At 51.7% G+C, this 19,841-nt stretch overlaps 1 protein-coding gene across 5 annotated transcripts in view; it reads left to right on the top strand.

Annotated features, from left to right (window-relative positions):
- Grip163 (gamma-tubulin complex component 6) overlaps positions 1 to 19,841 on the top strand; it is a 478,650-nt gene that overhangs the window by 326,793 nt on the left and 132,016 nt on the right. For all 5 annotated transcript variants that reach the window (XM_055068412.2, XM_072284402.1, XM_050174613.3 and 2 more), the window contains exon 18: positions 9,130 to 9,872. In XM_055068412.2, the coding sequence (XP_054924387.1) occupies positions 9,130 to 9,872 (743 nt within the window). The remainder of the gene's footprint in view (positions 1 to 9,129; positions 9,873 to 19,841) is intronic.

The raw sequence follows: 19,841 nt of genomic DNA, 5'->3' as shown, positions 1-19,841 counted from the left end.
CAAACTAGTCCATGCCACTGTGCCATGTGCAAAGCGCAGTGCGGTTTATTGTGTCCTACAGGCCAGATTGCGCATCACACCTTGGCAAACTTAGTGGGCACATACATGCACTGGTGAATGGATGCATAATCATGTCTACTTGGAACAAACGCCGCTGACTTATATTCATGCATGTTTCCAAAATGTGTGTGAGCAAATGCACTCATGAATGTGCTTGCCTTTGTACACAACACAAGCATGCATACACACATACAGCACACGTGACATGCACATACCTGTACACGTGCAAAGCATATACCGCCACTCGTTTGCGCTTGCACATCTGTCCATTCACCCACAATGACATTTCCAAATGTATATTTGTGTCACAATGGAGTTAAAGAGCAGTAGATCACTGTAAAAGTACATGAATCAATTACAAATACATGCTTGGACTCTGCTCGTCGAAGCAGACAAGCGCCAATTTATGCATATGGAATCATACACACGAGCGTCCCTATAGCTTAAAAATAGAGAGATTGCACAAAACAGAAATGGCCAATGCCAGTCTCACATTTGCACCTATCGTGCAGGTGGTGTGGACATTGCAAATGGCATCCAAACACAGCGCACTCTTTGATGTCCTTTAATATCATCGCTGCTCCACTGGCTCCTGGCCATCTCTACACGCCAAGCTCTCAGAATATATTATCACATGGTAGTGACGGTGAAGAAAGCAGCCAAACTGGGAAAGACGAAACTAGCGTTTTATTGGGCGAACTCGTGCGCTCAAAAAGAGGCTACACTCAAAGAACGGCGACAGCGGCGAACACAGTCGGTGATCATCGAAAATCTGATCAACGGGTCAAGCGCGTCGGCTTTTATACATCAATCGTTGAATGTTCCAGACTAATTGCTGGGACCCGCGTGTCTATCACAAAGTTCTACACTATTCGCATTGTGCATACCTGCAATCAGATTACACAAGGTTCGGTCACAGACAGCGGATGGAACCATCAATAACATTCCAGAAACTTCCGATACATGCAGGTGCATCCTGCGCTGTGCAATAACATTTGTTTGGCAGTGAAACGTGTCGCCGGATAAAGACAAGTACACGTGTCAATACCCCACTCTTAAAAAAAGCATCAACCCGATGCTGCAAACAAACGAAAGTAATAAAGAAAAGCACTCGTAGCAAAGAAAACAACAAAATAAGGAAGTTCGTCAGCATCCGTGAAAGGGTTTAAGACGCACCACGTGGACCACTTCAGATCGTCCGCGGCGCCGCTGTGAATGCGAAATGCCGTCTGGCACAACCTCATAGTCCAGTGCACCAATACGTCGGATGACCTTGTAGGGTCCGAAATAGCGTCGCAATAGTTTCTCACTCAGTCCTCGTCGGCATATCAGGGTCCATACCCAAACACGGTCGCGGGGCTGGTACTCGACGAAGCGTCGTCGGAGGTTGTAGTGTCGGCTGTCAGTATGCTGCTGGTTCTTGATCCATAGGCGGGCGAGCTGTCGGGCTTCTTCGGCGCGCTGGAGATAGGTAGCGACGTCAAGATTTTCTTCGTCGGTCACGTGCGGCAGCATGGCGTCGAGCGTCGTCGTCGGGTTCCTGCCGTAAACCAACTTGAACGGCGTGATCTGTGTTGTTTCTTGCACCGCCGTGTTGTAAGCGAAGGTTACATAGGGCAGGATCGCGTCCCACGTCTGGTGCTCGACGTCGACGTACATTGCTAGCTTGTCAGCGATGGTCTTGTTCAGGCGCTTCGTGAGACCATTCGTTTGCGGATGGTAGGCAGTGGTCCTCCTGTGGCTTGTCTGGCTATATTGCAGAATGGCTTGGGTGAGCTCTGCTGTAAAGGCCGTTCCTCTGTCGGTGATGAGGACTTCTGGAGCACCATGTTGCAGCAGGATGTTCTCGACGAAAAATTTAACCACTTCGGCTGCGCTGCCTTTTGGTAGGGCCTTAGTTTCAGCGAAGCAGGTGAGATAGTCCGTCGCCACGACGATCCACTTATTTCCGGATGTTGACGTCAGAAACGGCCCCAACAAATCTATCCCAATCTGCTGGAATGGTCGGCGAGGAGGTTCAACCGGCTGTAGTAATTCTGCTGGCCTTGTCGGTGGTGTCTTGCGTCGCTGACAGTCTCAGCATGTCTTGACGTAACGGGCAACGTCGGCGGTCAGACATGGCCAGTAATACCTTTCCTGTATCCTCGACAGCGTCCGGGAGAATCCGAGGTGTCCAGCGGTTGGATCGTCGTGTAGGGCATGCAGTACTTCTGGACGCAGCGCTGATGGTACAACAAGAAGGTAGCGGGTGCAGACTGGTGAGAAGTTCTTCTTCACGAGCAGGTTGTTTTGTAGCGTGAACCAAAACAACCCGTGCTTAAACGCCCAAGGGACAACATCGGTGTTCCCTTCCAAATACTCGATGAGGCCTTTTAGCTCCGGGTCTGCTCGGTGCTGTTTAGTGAAATCTTCCGCGCTTATTATTCCAAGGAAGGCGGCGGCGTCCTCGTCATCTTGCGGCGGGGGATCGACGGGGGTGCGCGTGATAAGCAGTCGGCGTCAGTGTTTTCTTCCGGACTTGTATATTACAGTGACGTCATATTCTTGCAGTCTAAGGCTCCACCGCACCAGCCACTTCGAGGGTCCTTTAAGTTAGCTAGCCAACACAACGCGTGATGGTCGCTGACGACTTTGAATGGCCTGCCATAGAGGTAAGGGTGGAATTTTGCTGTCGCCCAAATGATGACGAGGCATTCCTTTTCAATTGTTGAATAATTGCCTTCCGCTTTTGACAGCGACCAGCTAGCATAACATATCACCCGTTCAAGTCCGTCTTTCCTCTGGACTAGGACGGCACCGAGGCCTAGGCTACTGGAGTTAGTGCGGATTTCGGTATCGGCGTCCTCGTCGAAGTGTGCAAGTACCGGCGGCGACTGCATGCGTCGTTTCAGTTCTTGAAATGCATCGGCCTGCGGCGTTTCCCACTTGAACTCGACATCACATTTGGTTAGATGTGTTAGCGGCTCCGCGATGCGTGAAAAGTCCTTGATAAAGCGCCTGTAGTAGGCACACATGCCAAGGAATCTACGCACTGCCTTCTTGTCGATGGGCTGCGGGAACTTTGCGATGGCAGCTGTCTTCTGCGGGTCGGGGCGGACTCCACATTTGCTGATGAAGTGGCCTAGAAATAGAAGCTCCTCGTAAGCGAAGCGGCACTTTTCCGGCTTCAGAGTAAGTCCTGATGACCTGATGGCCTCTAGTACTGTGGCAAGCTGCCTAAGGTGATCGTCGAAATTTCCGGCGAATACAACGACGTCATCCAAGTAGACGAGACAGGTCTGCCACTTCAATCCTGCTAAAACAGTGTCCATCACGCGCTGGAATGTTGCAGGAGCCAAGCACAGTCCGAATGGCATGACCTTTAACTCGTAGAGGCTGTCTGGCGTGATGAAGGCGGTCATTTCGCGATCTCTCTCGTCGACTTCTATTTGCCAGTAGCCAGACTTGAGGTCCATCGACGAGAAGTATTTAGCGTTGCAGAGCCGATCCAATCCGTCGTCTGTCCGTGGAAGGGGGTACACGTCCTTCTTCGTGATCTTGTTCAGTCGATGATAATCGACGCAGGAGTGTAGGATTCCGTCCTTTTTCTTCACCAGGACTACAGGAAATGCCCACGAGCTTTTCGACAGCTGGATGATGTCGTCGCGCAGCATTTCGTCTACTTGTTGCCTAATAGCTTCTCATTCTCGCGTCGAAACTTGGTAAGGGCTCTGGCGGAGTGGTCAAGTGCACTCTTCAGTTATTATGCGATGCTTTGCAACTGGTGTTTGTAGAATCCTCGATGACGTCCAAAAGCAGCCTTTGTATAGTCAGAGAAGACTTCTGATCTTTTGCTGCTTACTCATAGGAAGGCTTGGATTTACGTCGAAGTCTGGTTCGGGGACTATGCTCATCGGGGTAGATGCGGCAGAATCCGAGAGGACAAAGGCATTGCTGGTTTGCACAATTTCCTTGATGTACGCGATTGTCGTGCTCTTGCTGATGTGCTTGCACTCTTGGCTGAAGTTGGTTAACATCACTTCCGCTTTCCCTCCGTGGAGTCGAGCGATCCCTCTTGCGACGCAAATTTCACGGTCGAGTAGTAGATGCTGGTCGCCCTCGATGACGCCCTCTACGTCAGCGGGTGTTTCGGTGCCGACGGAAATTACAACGCTGGAGCGCAGTGGGATGCTCACTTGATCTTCAAGCACACTCAAGGTGTGGTGACCACGGGAGCTCTCCGGTGGTATCGCTTGATCTTGCGACAGAGTTATCGATTTCGACTTCAGGATGATGATTGCGCCATGTTGGTTCAGGAAGTCCATGCCAAGAATGACGTTTCGTGAACACTGTTGGAGGATAACGAAGGTGACAGGGTAAGTCCGGTCATGAACAGTAATTCTTCCCGTGCAGATTCCAGTCGGCCTATTGAGGTGTCCTCCAGCGGTCCGAATTGCGGGGCCCTCCCATGCAGTCTTAAACTTCTTGAACTGGGCGACGATGTGTCCACTTATGACGGAGCAGTCGGCCCCTGTGTCGACTAAGGCAGTGACTGCGTGGCCGTCTAAAAGCACGTCGAGGTCGGTGGTTCTTTGGCTGGCGTTGCAGTTAAGGCTTGACGTCGGATCACGGGTGCGTCGTGTGGAACTGAAGCTAGAACGTCAAGTCGCCTTTCGTCGTTGTAATCTTGGCTTCCTGACTTCGTCAGGACGGCGGCATGTCGTTATTATGTCGTCGAGATGGTCTCTTCATCGTCTTCGTCGTCGGCGGAGGATCTTCGTCAGTTCGACGAACTGCAACCGAACCTCCATCGGTTGCTGCTTTTAGTTTTCCGTATATGGGCTTGCAGAACGGCCCCGGGCTGGGCCGGTGTATGGTCGGCGCTGCGGCGACAGGTAGCGGCCTGGTGACGGCGAACGCGATGGTCATCGAGGGCTCCACTGAGTGGCGGCGAGGTAATTGGCGATATCGCGAGGTCGTTCGCCAATCTGTGGTCTCGGCGCATTAGCAGCGAACCCTCGGAGTCCCATCTCCCGGTTTGGGCATCGGCGGTAGATGTGCCCGGCTTCGCCGCAGTGATAGCAAAGCGGGCGATGGTTGGGGGCTCACCAAATGTCCATATTCCTCGCGTAGCTGCGCTGGGCAACGAGTGCGCATGCTGGTGGCGGCGGCGGTGGATGGCGGAATTTCGGCATTACAGGGCCCTGGCGTGGCCGTGGAGGAAGACCTTGACGGCGGGCGACGGCGGTGTAGGTCATCGCTTCTGGCTGGGGCTGCGATGATTGTGGTTGCACCTCGGGAACTCCAAGTGATTTTTGGACTTCTTCTTTGACGATTGAAGCGATTGAGGCCACTTGAGGTTGCGATGACGGGAACAACTTCTGTAGCTCCCGTACCTGTGTCGTTGGCGCGACTGTGAGGCGCAGACAGCATTTTGTAGGAATGCCTGTGGCGTCGGCGCGACCGTGACGCGCAGACAGCTTTTTGTAGGAATGCCTGTGTCGTTGGCGCGACCGTGAGGCGCAGACAGCTTTTTGTAGGAATGCCTGTGGCGTCGGCGCGAACGACCGCTCAGATAGTCTCGCGCAGGTCGTCAGTAACCAGTGACTGAACTCCGGTGAAGCTTGTCGAGTTAGTGCAGCAGTCGAATTGCTGGTTTCGCATGTCAAGTGTCTTCTCAATGCTGGTGGCCTCACGAAGAAACTCGTTGACTGTCTTCGGTGGGCTTCGTACCATTGCGGCAAAAATTCCTCCGTCACACCACGCATGAGTGGTGGACTTTCTTCTCCTCAGGCATTTCAGGGTCGGCATGGCGGAATAGACGGCTCATTTCCTCCGTGAAGATCGCGGTTGTCTCATTAGGTAGCTGAACCCTGGTTTCTAATAGCGTGTGGGCTTATTCTAGGCGTACGACGCTTGCGAATGTCTGCAGGAAGCCGCTTTGAAACAAGGCCCAGGTCGTTAACCCTTTGAGGGTCGAATTATTTTGAAAAAAACTTTCCCAGGTGGTCAAATTAATTTATTGCGGATCATGAATGTACAAAATGTATAAAGTCGGGAATATATAGTAAAAAATAATTAGGAACAGTATTTTGGTGTCGGCATCACTCAGAACTGCAAAATGTTCAATAGTATTTCCAAGCGTGGTACTCCTTGAAACACGAGTCTACGCGCAGCGCCTTATCGCAGTCTGCACACCTAAAATGCGTGTCTGTACTCTTGGAGCGAGGAGTTGTGTTGGCGCACACATGACATCTCTGCATGCGGCTGCATCGGGCAGAGGTCTGAGGCACCCTCTCGCGTAAGCGCGTTGCCGCGGAGAGCGAGAATACCTCGTGAGCGGTGGTGATAAACAAGCTAAGAGCAGTGCCAATCAAGATAGAAATCAACTTCCACCGCCCCTGCGAGAGCGTGCCGACAAAGAGAAAAACCACGTTTCGCGCGCCTTCGTTGCGATCACGCGGCGGAACCGAAACCGCGAAAGCGCGTTGCCACTCAGAGCGAGAATACCTCGCGAACGGCTCTGATAAGCAAGCTAAGAGCAACGCCAATCAAGATAGAAATCAACTTCCACCGCTTGGCAAGAGAGTGCCGACAAAGAAAAGAAATGCGTTTCGCGCGCCTCCGTTGCGATCACGCGGCGAAACCGAAACCGCCAAAGGGGCGTTGCTGCAGTCTGAGCGACGCGCTGAAGCTAGCAATCAGCTCTGTTTATCTCCCCAAGAAGGTAGCACCAATTTCAAACGCATCTTGTAAGTGCTAAGAGGTGGCAGCACCTCCCGGTGAGCACAGATCGTCATTATGGCACGAAATTTCAAATGGAGCGTCGGAACCGTACCCGTACTGCTAAGACCTTGCGGGACAGAAAACCGCCGCCGTACATGTACGCCGAAAACCTTCAAAGGGTTAAGGTGGCTTCTCGGTTCTCAAACCACGTCCTGGCAGCGTCTTCTAATGCGAAGAAGACATGTCGCAGTTTGTCGACGCTGTTCCAGCTGTTAAATTTAGCAACTCTCTCATACATCTCAAGCCAGCTTTCTGGGTCCTCGAACATTGAACCGCAGAACAAGGAGGCTCCATGGGCTGCGGCAGCACGATGGGGGACGCTGGGGCTGCCATTGGGGTGGACTTGGTGACAATCTTCCTGCTCATCTCAAGCAAAAGTCCGTGCTCCGGGGGCAGTCCTTGCAGCCTGCGGCTACCGCGCTGGTTCTTGTTAACATTGGTGATGTCTTCCGCGTTCGGACTTGGGTCACGGCTTTGTGGTGGCGTCCGATACATGAATGCAAAGCACATCCACCAGATGTCACGTGGTAGTGACGGTGAAGAAAGCAGCGAAACTGGGAAAGACGAAACTAGCATTTGTGGGGAGCACCCGCCTCCGTTTCCTCCCGCGTACCCGCGGCGTCCCGTTCGCACGTGGCGACGGAATGGGCCGGCGTAGACATGGGAGAGAGGCACTACGCGCCCTCTTTTTCTCCGTCGCTCTGATGACGCGCGTACCCCTCTTCCCCTACGCGGCTCACGGGAAAGGGAAACGTATCCGGTGGGCGAGGAGGACTTCCCCTCGCAAAAAGGTAGAAAAGCATAAAAGCGCGCCACCGGGAGAGACTCGCTCTCTTGGGACGCCGACACCTTGGACCGCCTGGACGACAGCACCTGCCGCATCCCATGAGTGATCTCGTTTGTCTGACCCACCCAGACAACGAGGCAAGCCTTTTTACTACTATTACTGAGAGGACGTCCCTCTGCGAGTGTTCGCTATTGCTAATAGCAATAAACGTTGTTACCGTTGACACCGCTGGTTGCCTTATTCGTCCGAACCCGGCGTAGCCGCGATTCCCGCGCTACGGGTTGGGAGTACCACGAAGCGACTGCGTGGGGCTAGATCCGGAGCTCGCCTTCAGCCCTAGCCGCACGCAGAGTGGAACCCCCACACATTTTATTGGGCGATCTTGTGGCCTCTAAAACAGACTACACTCAAAGAACAGCGACAGCGGCGAACACAGTCGGTGATCGTCGAATATCTGATCAACGGGTCAAGCGCATCGGCTTTTATACATCAATCGTTGAATGTTCCAGACTAATTGCTGGGACCCGCGCGTCTTCCACAAAGCTCTACACTATTTGCGTTGCGCATACATGCAATCAGATTACACAAGGTTCGGTCACAGACAGCGGATAGAACCATCGATAACATTCCAGAAACTTCCGATACATGCAGGCACGTCCTGCGCTGTGCGATAACATTTGTTGGGTGGTGAAACGTGTCGCCCGTACACGTGTCAATATGGTTCTGAGCTAGAGTGCCTCATGCTGCTGCTGTGAGGGAATAGATGTCAGCTCATCGAAACCATTGTACATGGCAACTAATGAATTGTTGAGGCTTGCCTGAGGTGTGTGTGGCAGGTCTATGAGATGTGAAAAACATATGCATTAAGAGGCAGTTGAAGGCATAAAGATAAGATTACTGCAAATTCCGCAAACATTAGCACCAGAGTTCCCTCTAACAATTTTTGTAAGAAACTCTTATGTTTGAAGGGGCACGAATGATGAGGTATACTACTTAGTGCTTGGTTGTGCATTGGGAGAGGCTTGTATGTGTGGGTGGCACATAGGTTACCTAACATATGTGCCTCACGTTTGACATCGAAGAATGGCTTGGTGCATTATATGTGACTCAGGGTTGCCATGAGTCTGCCACTTTTGGCTAAATATGACACTGAGGCATAAAATTGGGTAAACAGGGCTAAAGTGCTTCAGACAAGCCTGGCCGATGTTTCGATAGGTGGACCTATCTTTGTTCTTTGTCAACAGGGTAGCAGGGTAAGCTTGGCCAATTTCTTTGCCATTATGACAAAGATTGTGTTCAAAAACCAGTTCCTGTTTACTGGTGTTTTTTAGTCTGGTAATTTTCAGTGCATGAGTGCAATTCCCTAATGCTTCCAGTGAAAACCTGAAAACATCTGCCAAATCTGACCTTGTTCTAGTGCCACACATTTCCAAAGAGTTGTTTTTATGTGTAATTCTGTGACATGCAAAGGCCATCACAATTGAAAAATGCAGCATATGTGTTTCACTGCATCCCAGGTCTCCGAGCTCTAATTCCAGGTGTCTGTCTTCACCGTGCATTAAGAGGGCTGCACAACCTGCACATGGGATTCCACCAACTACAGCAGCCAGCGTCAGCCATGATGACCTGCTCTACTCAGTTATAACTGGCACACACATGAGAGTAACTGGCAGGTCGACAAGCCGTGTTGCCATGGAAACAGAGCAGCCCAGTAACTTGGGACTTTTCTGTGAAGCAGCAGGGACATATGAAAGAAATGGACAACGGAACATCTTTGGTCATGCATCTGATTCCCAACTTCATGACATCCTCTATCCTGACTGTGCTGGTAAAGTGTCTAGCAAAGGAAACCAAAGCACAGCAGAGAGGAATGTTGAAAACATGGCAGCTGAGGTTGGCATAGGTACACCGACCAGAATCACCTCAAGTCCCAATTTGAAACCCATGATGTTATCTGGTAGCAGAACTGACCGTGGGAGACCAGAATTGCTGCTGGAAGAACCAAGTGCTTCTGGAGTGTCACCTGACAGTCCTTGCTTGTGTGGGCACTCGTTTGAAGACAACAGCTATGAAAGTGAGGGGAAAGGGCTGAACCAGTCTTGTGGTGACAATCCTGGTTTGCTGCTCCCGGAGCCCACTTGTGACGAGGCACACAGTGCTGAGGACGGCGGTGGAGATGCCAGCATGTTGGCTGCTGACAGAGAAAGCAGCATACCTACCACTGCAAATGAGTCCTACCCTGTGGCCTTGAAGATGACTGGTAAGCACTGTGTCTCAGGTTCCACTCTGTTTTCTGCAAGGGGGCCAGGATTGTAACAGAGCATCTTTGTTATACACAGTGCAGCACACTTCAGGTCGAAGGTGGACAGCACATTGTCTGTGCGGCACATGTGCATCATGATTAACCATCAATATATGATTACAGCACTTGCACGACTTGTCAACAACCAAATTTATCAAAATTCGAAAAAATCCTCTCTTGCCATAACTTCTTGTTCCAACAGTTTTATTTCAGCCAGTGCATGTTGTCATAGACAAACTGATTGTAGCACATTCGAGAGCCCCCTTATAACAGTTAAGTACAGTGGTTTTCTGGGCCAGTTGGTGCATGATGACAATATGATGGTTCCAGCAGCTAAAGATGCGAGCACTTAGAGAAAATAAACACACAGGACAACGCCGGACTTATAACTGAAGTTTATTGCAAACAAATTGTGTAGGTCACCGCCACACATGTGCAAAAACCAAGCAGTGAAAGACAAGAAAGAAAGCCTAGCCACAAGACCCCTGCCCACCGGCTCTCAACACGTGCTTAGCATGGTATCTTTAGAGATAGATTTAAAGATTCAAGTTTATTATTAGCGAGGTGGACCAAAGTTTCACTCACACATAACTGTGTCCCGACTTTCTGCCTGACTTTCTGATATAGAAAGCTTCGCTTATCTCTTTTTCCAGTCCACAGAATTTGTTCGCAATAAACTTCAATTGCAAGTCCAGCATTGTCTTGTGCATTTATTTTATAGTGGAGCTGTTAGAACCTCGCTGGGTTTGTCTTGATGTCCGTAGCTTCGCCAAGCTGGGCGAGAGAGAGCTGAGAGAGAGTGAAAGTAGAGTATAAAGATGGCATCGCGCAGCATAGCGACCCGGTAAGGGTGGCTGGAGCCTAGCAGAAAAGAAGGAGTAGCGCGGTTGGGACACAGGTGGTGTGATGTCATTGCTCTCCGGTAAAAACCCTTATGCTGTGTACGGCGGTCCTCATTCGCGCAGTGGGAAAAAAATTATATGTGGCTCTGCTATCGCAAACACCAGAGACCAGTGGAGCTGGGAGAAGGCCAGTAAAGTAGTGCCCAACTGCACACTTAGTCTAGCTTTCACTAAATTTTACTGGGCTTCCCCCAGCTCCGCTAGTTTCTGGTGTTTGCGATAGCAGAGCCATGCATAATTTTTTCATTATGCAAAAAAAAGGTGAGCGTGCAGACAGGACACAAGAATAGAGAAGTGGACAACACGAACGCCGACTATCAAGTGAAGGGAGCACTGAGGTGAAAAAAGAAAGACACAAAACTCATCTGCACAAGCTCAGGAATGGTATCACCACGTGTCAGTCAGGTACATGTGCCGGTCTACGTGAGAGATAACTGTTAAGGCACTTAATCTCTTCCTTATGCAAAGTAATCGAAGGCTGGATCACGCACCCACTTCCACCATTATAGATATGCCATGCCTCTACCATAAGACGCGTATCTTCATTCTTATGCCTGTAAAATACTGCGCATTCATTTAACTCTGGTGTGCAGTTACAATCGTGGCAATGTAGGGAAACATTAGAAGGGGAATCCATCGGTTAACGACCTTTTATGTTCCATTAGCCTCTGATTGATACAGCATCCCGTTAGCCCTACGTAGAACTGTCCACAGCTAAGGGGAATTTTATAAACCACACCCATACGACAGTCACTAAAACTGTTGTTCCTATTGTGTTTCACTGGACAAATATCTTCTTTTCTTTTTTTTTTTTGCCTTTTACCTGCTCTTTTTTCCTCTGTACGGCAGCGCATATCTTACCTAGCTTATTGGGAGCAGTAACATCATATCTACTTGCAACTTTTTTAAGCCTGTGCGACACCGAATGAATGTACGGAATAGCCACTACTCCTTTTTTGCTATTACTGCTTTCTGTAATCACATCCGTTCATCTCGAAACCGACTTCTTTAGGCGCTCAGCCACAGTGGCCACTGCTACTCTAGGATAACCTGCTTCTTATAGGCGCCGGACCTGCGCATTAAAACTGGCGCTCATCTTGGGCATGCAGGATCTGGTGAGAGAAGACTTAAGGCACGACATGGCAATTCCGTTTTTTACTACTTTGGAATACTTGGATTGAAAGTTTAGCAACGGCTTCTTGCACACTCCTAGTGGCCGGATTTAATTGTTATAACTTACAGTACCACGTGGGAGCTTTGTAGTAAATGGTTTATTCTACCATAGAACATACATAGAAGCTCCCGCTGCAGCAGCTACTTATTGTTATATTCAATATATTGTTAAAACCGGTATCGTTATGAGTGGGCTTGACTGTATTCACATAGCTTACATGCAGAGGCGTGAGAAATATGGTTACTCTTATATTGCGTCATGTCAGCAATGGCAATTGTAAAATGTAATATTGACTTGTCTGGTTTGCCATGCTTCCCTAGAGAATAAGTTGTTCTTACATTTCAGCATACAGATGTTCAGTCTCTGGGATCGCACGCACATCCCGATATCTCTGGAGTGGCTGTGCAGTTATAACATGATGATCACGTGCTTGCTCATGGAGGGTAGTGGGGAGAGGACACGTTTTGCCGCTTCCGCTGCTCTTTGCGCATGGCCGCAACGCCGCAGCCAGGACACCCCATTTCCCTTTCTTGGAAACGGAAGACTCCCTCTCCGCCGCTCGGGGAGAAGCTCTATTCCCCCGATGCATCTTTGTCTTTCGGCTGAGAAGCTTGCAACTGGCCGCATCTTAATTCAGCCGCTGAGACCGCTGCACGCCGTTCCCCTGCAGCGCTCGGCCTTCGTGAGCGACTGACCGCCCCAGGGCCTGAACGCGGATCCACTCTGGGTGAGCTGAACACTTATCAGCCTCTTTTGCGGTTACCAACGTTGTGCGGTTTCTTTCACCTGAGACGTGTGGAACACTCCGCCACTGTGGTTTTGTATTTGTGTTTGTGTTTGCTGTTGTTGCTGTGTTGATATTGTAACTATAAACTGAATAAACACCTTAAGTTCAATACTCACACTGCCCCCGCTGGCCTTAACCCACCGTGGTCGCAACTCAGTGCGAACCGCGGGTTAAGGGTCACAGCTCTGACTGTTAGGGCTGCTGTGAAAGTGCTAGCGAGCAACTGCCACTCTGCTGGCACAGTGCGATCCAGAGAAGGGTTAGGTGCGCACACACATACTTGAGTAATACCCCTATATTTGGCACCCAACACAGGGCTAGAGGTGTAACAGGTTGAGTCTGATTGTGTGAGTGACTGCCACCACACAAACGAACCATGACAGCAAACGGGGCTGACTTACAGCCATTGTATACGCTGTCACAGGTGTCTACCAACAGGCAACAATTCGAACCGGTGGTAACTGCTACTGCACAGTCAAACCCTGCGGTGAATGTTAGCCCTAGGAATTTGATCAGCTTCGAAGAGGGTAGCGCTACACATGAGGCACTCTCTCCGGCAGGACATACCCGTGAAGGCGCAAGGCACATTACGTCGAACCCTTCAGCAGAGTTTGTGGAGAGGACGGAGCCACAGCGGCACACTTGCTCAGCGTGTCCCGCTCCTGTGCCGGACTTTACTGGCCAGAGCGAGCCTCGGCAGGCGCTGTTGTGCGATGCAATGCGCCTGATTAAAAGGTTGACAGGTGTCATGCAGAACACTCTGCTGACATCCACCACAGCTGCTAGACTGAGAATGAGGGTGGACTTACCCACCTACGGCGGGTACCATGATTCAGTCAGCGTCAACGAATACCTCGACCACATGCTGACTTACCAGCAGGTGACGGGACTGTCTGACGGCAAGATGCTGGAATGTGTCATACCAGTGTCACTGACTGATCACGCTGCACACTGGTTCCGGCTTGCTGGCTACCGGTCTCGCACGCTGGCCGAGTTCCGAGCAACCTTACGCGAGGAATTCCTGTCCGCAGATTACCAGCTTCGTCTGCAGCATGAGTTGGAGCTACACACTCAGCATCCGGAGGAATCCTTGCTCGAGTACGTAAGGGCAATGGATGAACTTTATCGTACTGCTGATCCCTCTTCTCCAAACTGCGATAAGGTGGAGCGAGTCACTGCAACTAGCTCATCCCACCTTCGCAGCGTACTTGAGAGGCAGCAAGTTCAGGAATTTGGATGAGCTGGCCTCGGAGGCAAAGTGCATACAGGCAGACATACTCGCCTCGCGTTCATACCGACCTCCACCCCCAATGTTGCAGGCACTTGAGCCGCGATGCGCGAGGAACAGGGACACTTTTCGCACTTGTTCTCGGGCAGATGGTGCGGTTGCTTTCAATATGAATCCCTGAGAAGCAGTTGGGAATTATCTGACCGGGCTCTCGACCCGTACACTTATGCCATGCGTGCAGCATGCGCTGCCGATGGCTGAGGTAAGCAGAATTGTGGTCGACATGCGGACCCGAGGATGCCAGAGCATGGCGTGCTTGCAAGGGAAGGGAGCAATCGATAGGGAGGAACAATGGTCAACCGGTGTGAGGCACTGAACGCCAAGCCCAACAAAGGCCGACTACGCTCTGTTATTGGTGGAACCAGCCGGGGCACTACGCCCGGGTTTGCAGACAGCCTGCGAACTGAGAGCACCCGCTTTCGGGAGACGAACGGGGCTGCCGGTGAGCAACGCTGCATGGTCGGTGGCAGTTACAGCGGCACGAAGTGAGACACATGAACTCCTTGCCCTGCTGGCTTGTCGTTTCGGACCACCCAATGACACGCCGGTGCCGCTCATAGAGGTTACAGTCGCCTGGTGCAGGTTTTTTGCGCTGTTAGACATGGGAACGAGCGCTTCGTTCTTTGGCGACGAGGTGTGTGAACATCTCCGGCGGAACGGCGCCAGACTGAGAGAGAGTAATGTGACTTTCCTATTCGCCAGTGGCATGGTGCACGTGAGCAGTGCTGCTAGGCTTGTGGTGCGGTGGGAAAAACGGGTAAGGCGACAATGCCTCACTCACCTCCTCGGCCTGTCGGTTCCTATAATTGTTGGTAGAGACTTCCTCGCCAAGATGGGCATTGTTATTGACGTCTGCAACAGAGAATATAGGGACCGAGCATGTGGCAGCCTGAAACCTTTCGTTACATTTCAAAAAGCGTCGGACAACTTCGTTCAATGATGCTTCGCGCGCGGACCAACCCAACGATTGCCCGGAAAGGTCCCTCAGAATGGTTGCAGCCAGGTTAACATGCCAACCAGCCAGCCGCACTGAGAAAAAAGGTGCGGAATGGAACTGCTCACCTCTCGCATGCCCCCTAACACCCACTGCTGTGGCACAGTGTACCGTAGTGAGGGGCGAACGAGACCACCCGTTGCGGATGGCTCAAGCAGTTTGTCGGGGGAAGAAAAGGCTCACCTCTCATCGCTTCTGAATGAATATGATGCCGTATTCACAGAGCGGCCTGGTTGCACTACGCTATACAGGCACGAAATTGAGACGGGTGATGCTTCTCTGTGGAAATGCCATCCTCAGCTGGTGAGTTTGGCTAAGAGGAAAGCACTAGACAGTGCCCTGGACGAACTGCTCGATACAGGTTTTGTTGAAAGGGCAGGCAGCCCATGAGGTTTTCCTGTGGTGTTGGTTCCTAAAATGGATGGGACGCCCCTCCTTTGAGTTGACTATCGCCGTCTTAACGAGGTGACACGCAAGGACGCATATCCGCTTCCTAGCATTCCCTCGATCAAATCCGACGTTGGCGGAGCAGAGTACTTCACTATGCTCGATGCAAGCAGAGGATACTTTCAGGTGGAGGTAGATCCCTGTGACCGAGAGGAGACTGCCTTCACTCTTCACAGGGGACTTTTTCAGTTTACCAGAATGCCCTTTGGACTGGTCGGTGCGCCTGCGACTTACCGGCGCCTAATGGACCGTGTCTTGGGTGACGCAAGGTGGCACTGCGCTCTTGCTTACCTAGACGATGTGGTATAGTCGCGTACCTTTGATAAGCACTTATGCCAACTTAGGGACGTGTTGGAGTGTCTGACGTCTGCGGGGATAACGCTAAACCCGGCCAACAAGACCCAGATAGCAGCAACCCGAGTAACGCTACTGGGGTTTACTCTGGATAGCGGATTCCTTCTGCCGTGTGATGACAAGATTCAGGCATTATTGAGCTACCCGTCTCCGGCAGACATAGGCGGACTGAGACGCTTTGGGGGCTGGTGAACTTCTATCTCCACTTCATCCCAAACTGCGCTGCACTGCAAGCCCCCTTAATTATGTTGTTGAGGAAAGGTGAGCCGTAGAGGTGGATCCCGAGCAAGAGGCGGCACTGCGCAACCTCGTAAACATGCTCGGGGAAACCACTGAGTTAAGGCTACCAGATTTGAGCAAGGAATTAGTTATACATACGGACGCCAGCAACCTTGGCCTAGGAACGGTTTTGCTCCAACAGCATGAAGGTAGCTTGTGCCCGGTAGCATTTGCCAGCTGCTCTTTGACTCCCGCAGAGCGAAATTATTCCATAACAGAAAAGGAATGTCTCGCAATCATTTTCACTGTCAAAAAGTTTGACTACTACATTGATGGAGGTCCATTCATTATTGAGACTGATCATATGGCATTAACTTGGCTTAGGCATATAGGAGAGCCGAGCAGCCGGCTCATGCGATAGGCACTTCTCCTGCAGCGACACAACTTTACTGTTCGCTACAGGAGAGGAAAGAACAATGTTGTGGCAGACGCACTTTCACACGCACCTGTTGACGGTGAGAAGAGTAACATTACTACTCAACTCACCTCGCCCAAAACTGAGCTTGAGAGCGGACTAACCGCTGCAAAAATTGAGGTGGTCAGGAGGGGTAACATTAATGCCCATCGTGACTCCTCAGTGACTCAGCCTAAGAGCAGAGTAACTGTTGCAATGCTTTACGGCGCTAGTCCCAAAGGAAGGGTGGACGAACCACCTTCTCAGGACGAAAGCGTGAACCACTTGGACTGCATCAGTTCAGTGGGGAGCGTGTTCAACAGAAAAGAGCTGTTAGAGGCACAGCGAGAGGATCGTTTATGTAAGAAAAATGTTGAGGGGCTCCGGGAGCCCGGCGGCATGGCCGCAGCACACATGGATGCAGCTGGTATTGCTGTGGGTGCGCGGCGCTCCGAAACAACTGCTAGTGCTGCGAGCGTGTTGGATTCCTACCTGCTAGACTCTGTCGGCGTCCTGCTGAGGTGCATTGCCACGGAGAAGGATACACATGAGTCCTTCAAAGCAGTGATTCCACGCATGCTGAGAGTAGCACTTTTACACTACTTTCACGGTACATGCCTCGCCGGGCATGCGAGTGGCCCTCAGACTTACCTTAAGTTGCGCCGCTTTATTACCTGGCCTGGAATGAAGCGGGATGTGATGCGCTACGCCCGCTCTTGCAACGTGTGCCAACGCGAGAAGCCGTGTAGTGGACGACCACCCGGGCTCATGCAGCTGATCAATAGCCAAACACCGTGGCAAATTGCGGCATGTGACGTCATGAGACCTTACCCCAGGACACCAAGCAGGAACCCATTCCTTCACGTAGTCACAGACCATTTCAGCAAGTGGGTGCAACTTTTCCCCCTATGAAAGCTGTCGGCACGTGTAATCATGGGAAAGCTGATTGAGGTGTTTACATGATTAGGCTATCCTGAGCAGCTGATAACGGACAATGCATCCTACTTTACTGCCAAACACTTCGTGGGCTCTTGTGCAGCTCTCGGCATCAAGCACAGGAGAACAACCATGAACCATGCCCAGACGAATCCCACTGAACGTATGAACCGCAACATCAAGCACATGTTCGTTGCATTTACGGAAATGCATAATGAGTGGGACACTTCTCTTCCTGAAATTGGATTTGCGATCAGGTGAACAGTGAATGGATCGACTGGGTATACACCCGCCACTCTTAACCTTGGGAGGGAGCTGTTGAATCGGTAGAACATACTCTACAGGAATGCAGCAGTGCGGAACTGGTTATTTCGTCGGCACGCGCTGATTATGTGACTGGGCTGCGCATGAAGGTAACAGAGGCTTTAGGCAAAGCGCAACAGAACCCGAGCACTGCGCATGCCAAGCAGAAAGCGCAGTACTACCGCTCTCATCCGGAAGTTCACTACAAAGTGGGCGGCCTGGTGTTGAGGTGGAATCACATCCTAAGCGACGCCATTAAGAAATTCTCAGCTTCTCTGGCGCCTGAATGGACAGGACCATACCGGGTGCAAGAGACTGTTTCTTTGCTCGTGTAAAGGCTGGTGGACTTGAAGTTCAGACTGATCAGCTGCCCGATGCATCTCTGTGACTTCAAACCCTACTACGACAGAGGGAACGAGTGGCCTGAGGAGGACGCTCTCCCGCGCAGGCAGTGGCATCGGGTGGCACAGCTCGACATTCGAGCCCAATGGGGTGTTACAATTTACGATCTTGGCAGAACAAACTCTGTCCGGTTCGCAAAGGCTATCTTATTGTGCGCGGTATCAGACAGAATGCTCCTCCAATGTCTACCGTGCAGGCTTCCAGAGCGAGCACGTGCTTGGAAGAAGCAAGAGAGGCTAACCACATTGTCACAGCAATAGACCGCCCATCAGCAGCCGTGCGACAACAAGCAAGCAGAAAAGACCGTCTCCACTGTGGGTACGAACGAGCAGGTCGAGAGCAGTTAGCAGCACATTCCACGCAACAGGCGGCGAGAAAAGCGGACCCTCCTGTAGCCAACAACGAGGTGAGAAGCACAGCGAGCAGCTTCCAGTCCGAAATGATGGCAGCGACGCCGAATTCGCCGAACCGCGCCGCACAACCCCACGACCAAGTTGCAAATCCCGCAACCAAGCACCCAGCCTCAAGGCCGAGCGGAAGACTTCGCCTGCAAGAACAGAGTGGACCCCTGCAGTGTATCGAGGTGCAAGCCATCGTAAGGGGTGAGTCAGTGCACCTTTGCTGATCTTGCGTGCCAAAATCTGCGACAGCAGCGGAGGCACAACGACAGAGAAAACTGTGTCGGGACAAACAGTAAGAAGCGCATTGGACCGTACCAGAGGACAACGACCTCTGGGAACATCAGAAGACAGCTGTCCTCTGCCATCTTGAGGCTGGCTCGGGAATCGCTTCAGCATAATTGAAGCAGCCATGAGAAATCCCGGGGCAATTTCGCCACCACGGACCCGTCACATCTGACTAGGCAGGTGACACCGCCGAGAAGCAAGGTGACCCGGACCTACAGTAGCCTTCTTGCCTCGTACTACATCTCGTTACAAACTGCCAAGCTACTCCGTACCATCATTCACTGTCCGGGCTGGCTCGCAACTGTCTACACGGCGACAATGGCGGTCTGCAGCTAGAGCTGCTCCCTCACCAACATGGACTCAAACCGTGTTGATGTCAGAGTAGCATGTCCCTCTCAGGAAAGCCTCAGCTGACGGCGGCCTCTTCGCGGCGAAAAGGTGATTTTAAGGAGGGGGTGTTGTGGGATCGCACGCGCATCCCAATATCTCCAGAGCAGCTGCGTGGTTATCATGTGATGATCACGTCCTCGCTCACGGAAGGTAGCTGGACAGGTTTTGCGGCTCCTTGCGCCTGGCTGTGACGCCGCAGCCAGGAACTGAGGGGTGTTCCCTCCTTTCTCTTTCTTGGAACCGAGGAGACTCCCTCTCCGCCGCTCGGCGAGAAGCGCTATTCTCCCGATGCATCTTTGTCTTTCGGCTGAGGAGCTTGCGACTGGCCGCATCTCAATTCAGCCACTGAGACCGTCACACGCCATCCCCCTGCTGCGCTCGGCCTTTGTGAGCGACTGACCGCCCCAGTGCTCGAGCGCGGATCCACTCTGGTGTTGGAATCTCAGCGCTGACTCCCGTTATTGCAATCGCACTGCTGGCACGAGTTGTTGCAAATGGGTCGCAAGCTCCAAGGGTAGCGTTGGCCTGGCGGCCTGGGGCACAACTGGAAGCATCCGAAGGTCCCGGCGAAGCATGAGTCGACTGGTAACA

This window comes from Dermacentor andersoni, chromosome 9, assembly GCF_023375885.2.
Source record: "Dermacentor andersoni chromosome 9, qqDerAnde1_hic_scaffold, whole genome shotgun sequence".
NCBI classification, from domain to species: domain Eukaryota; kingdom Metazoa; phylum Arthropoda; class Arachnida; order Ixodida; family Ixodidae; genus Dermacentor; species Dermacentor andersoni.
Note: the sequence above shows the minus strand (reverse complement) of the source record. Positions and strands in the feature narration are given on the sequence as shown.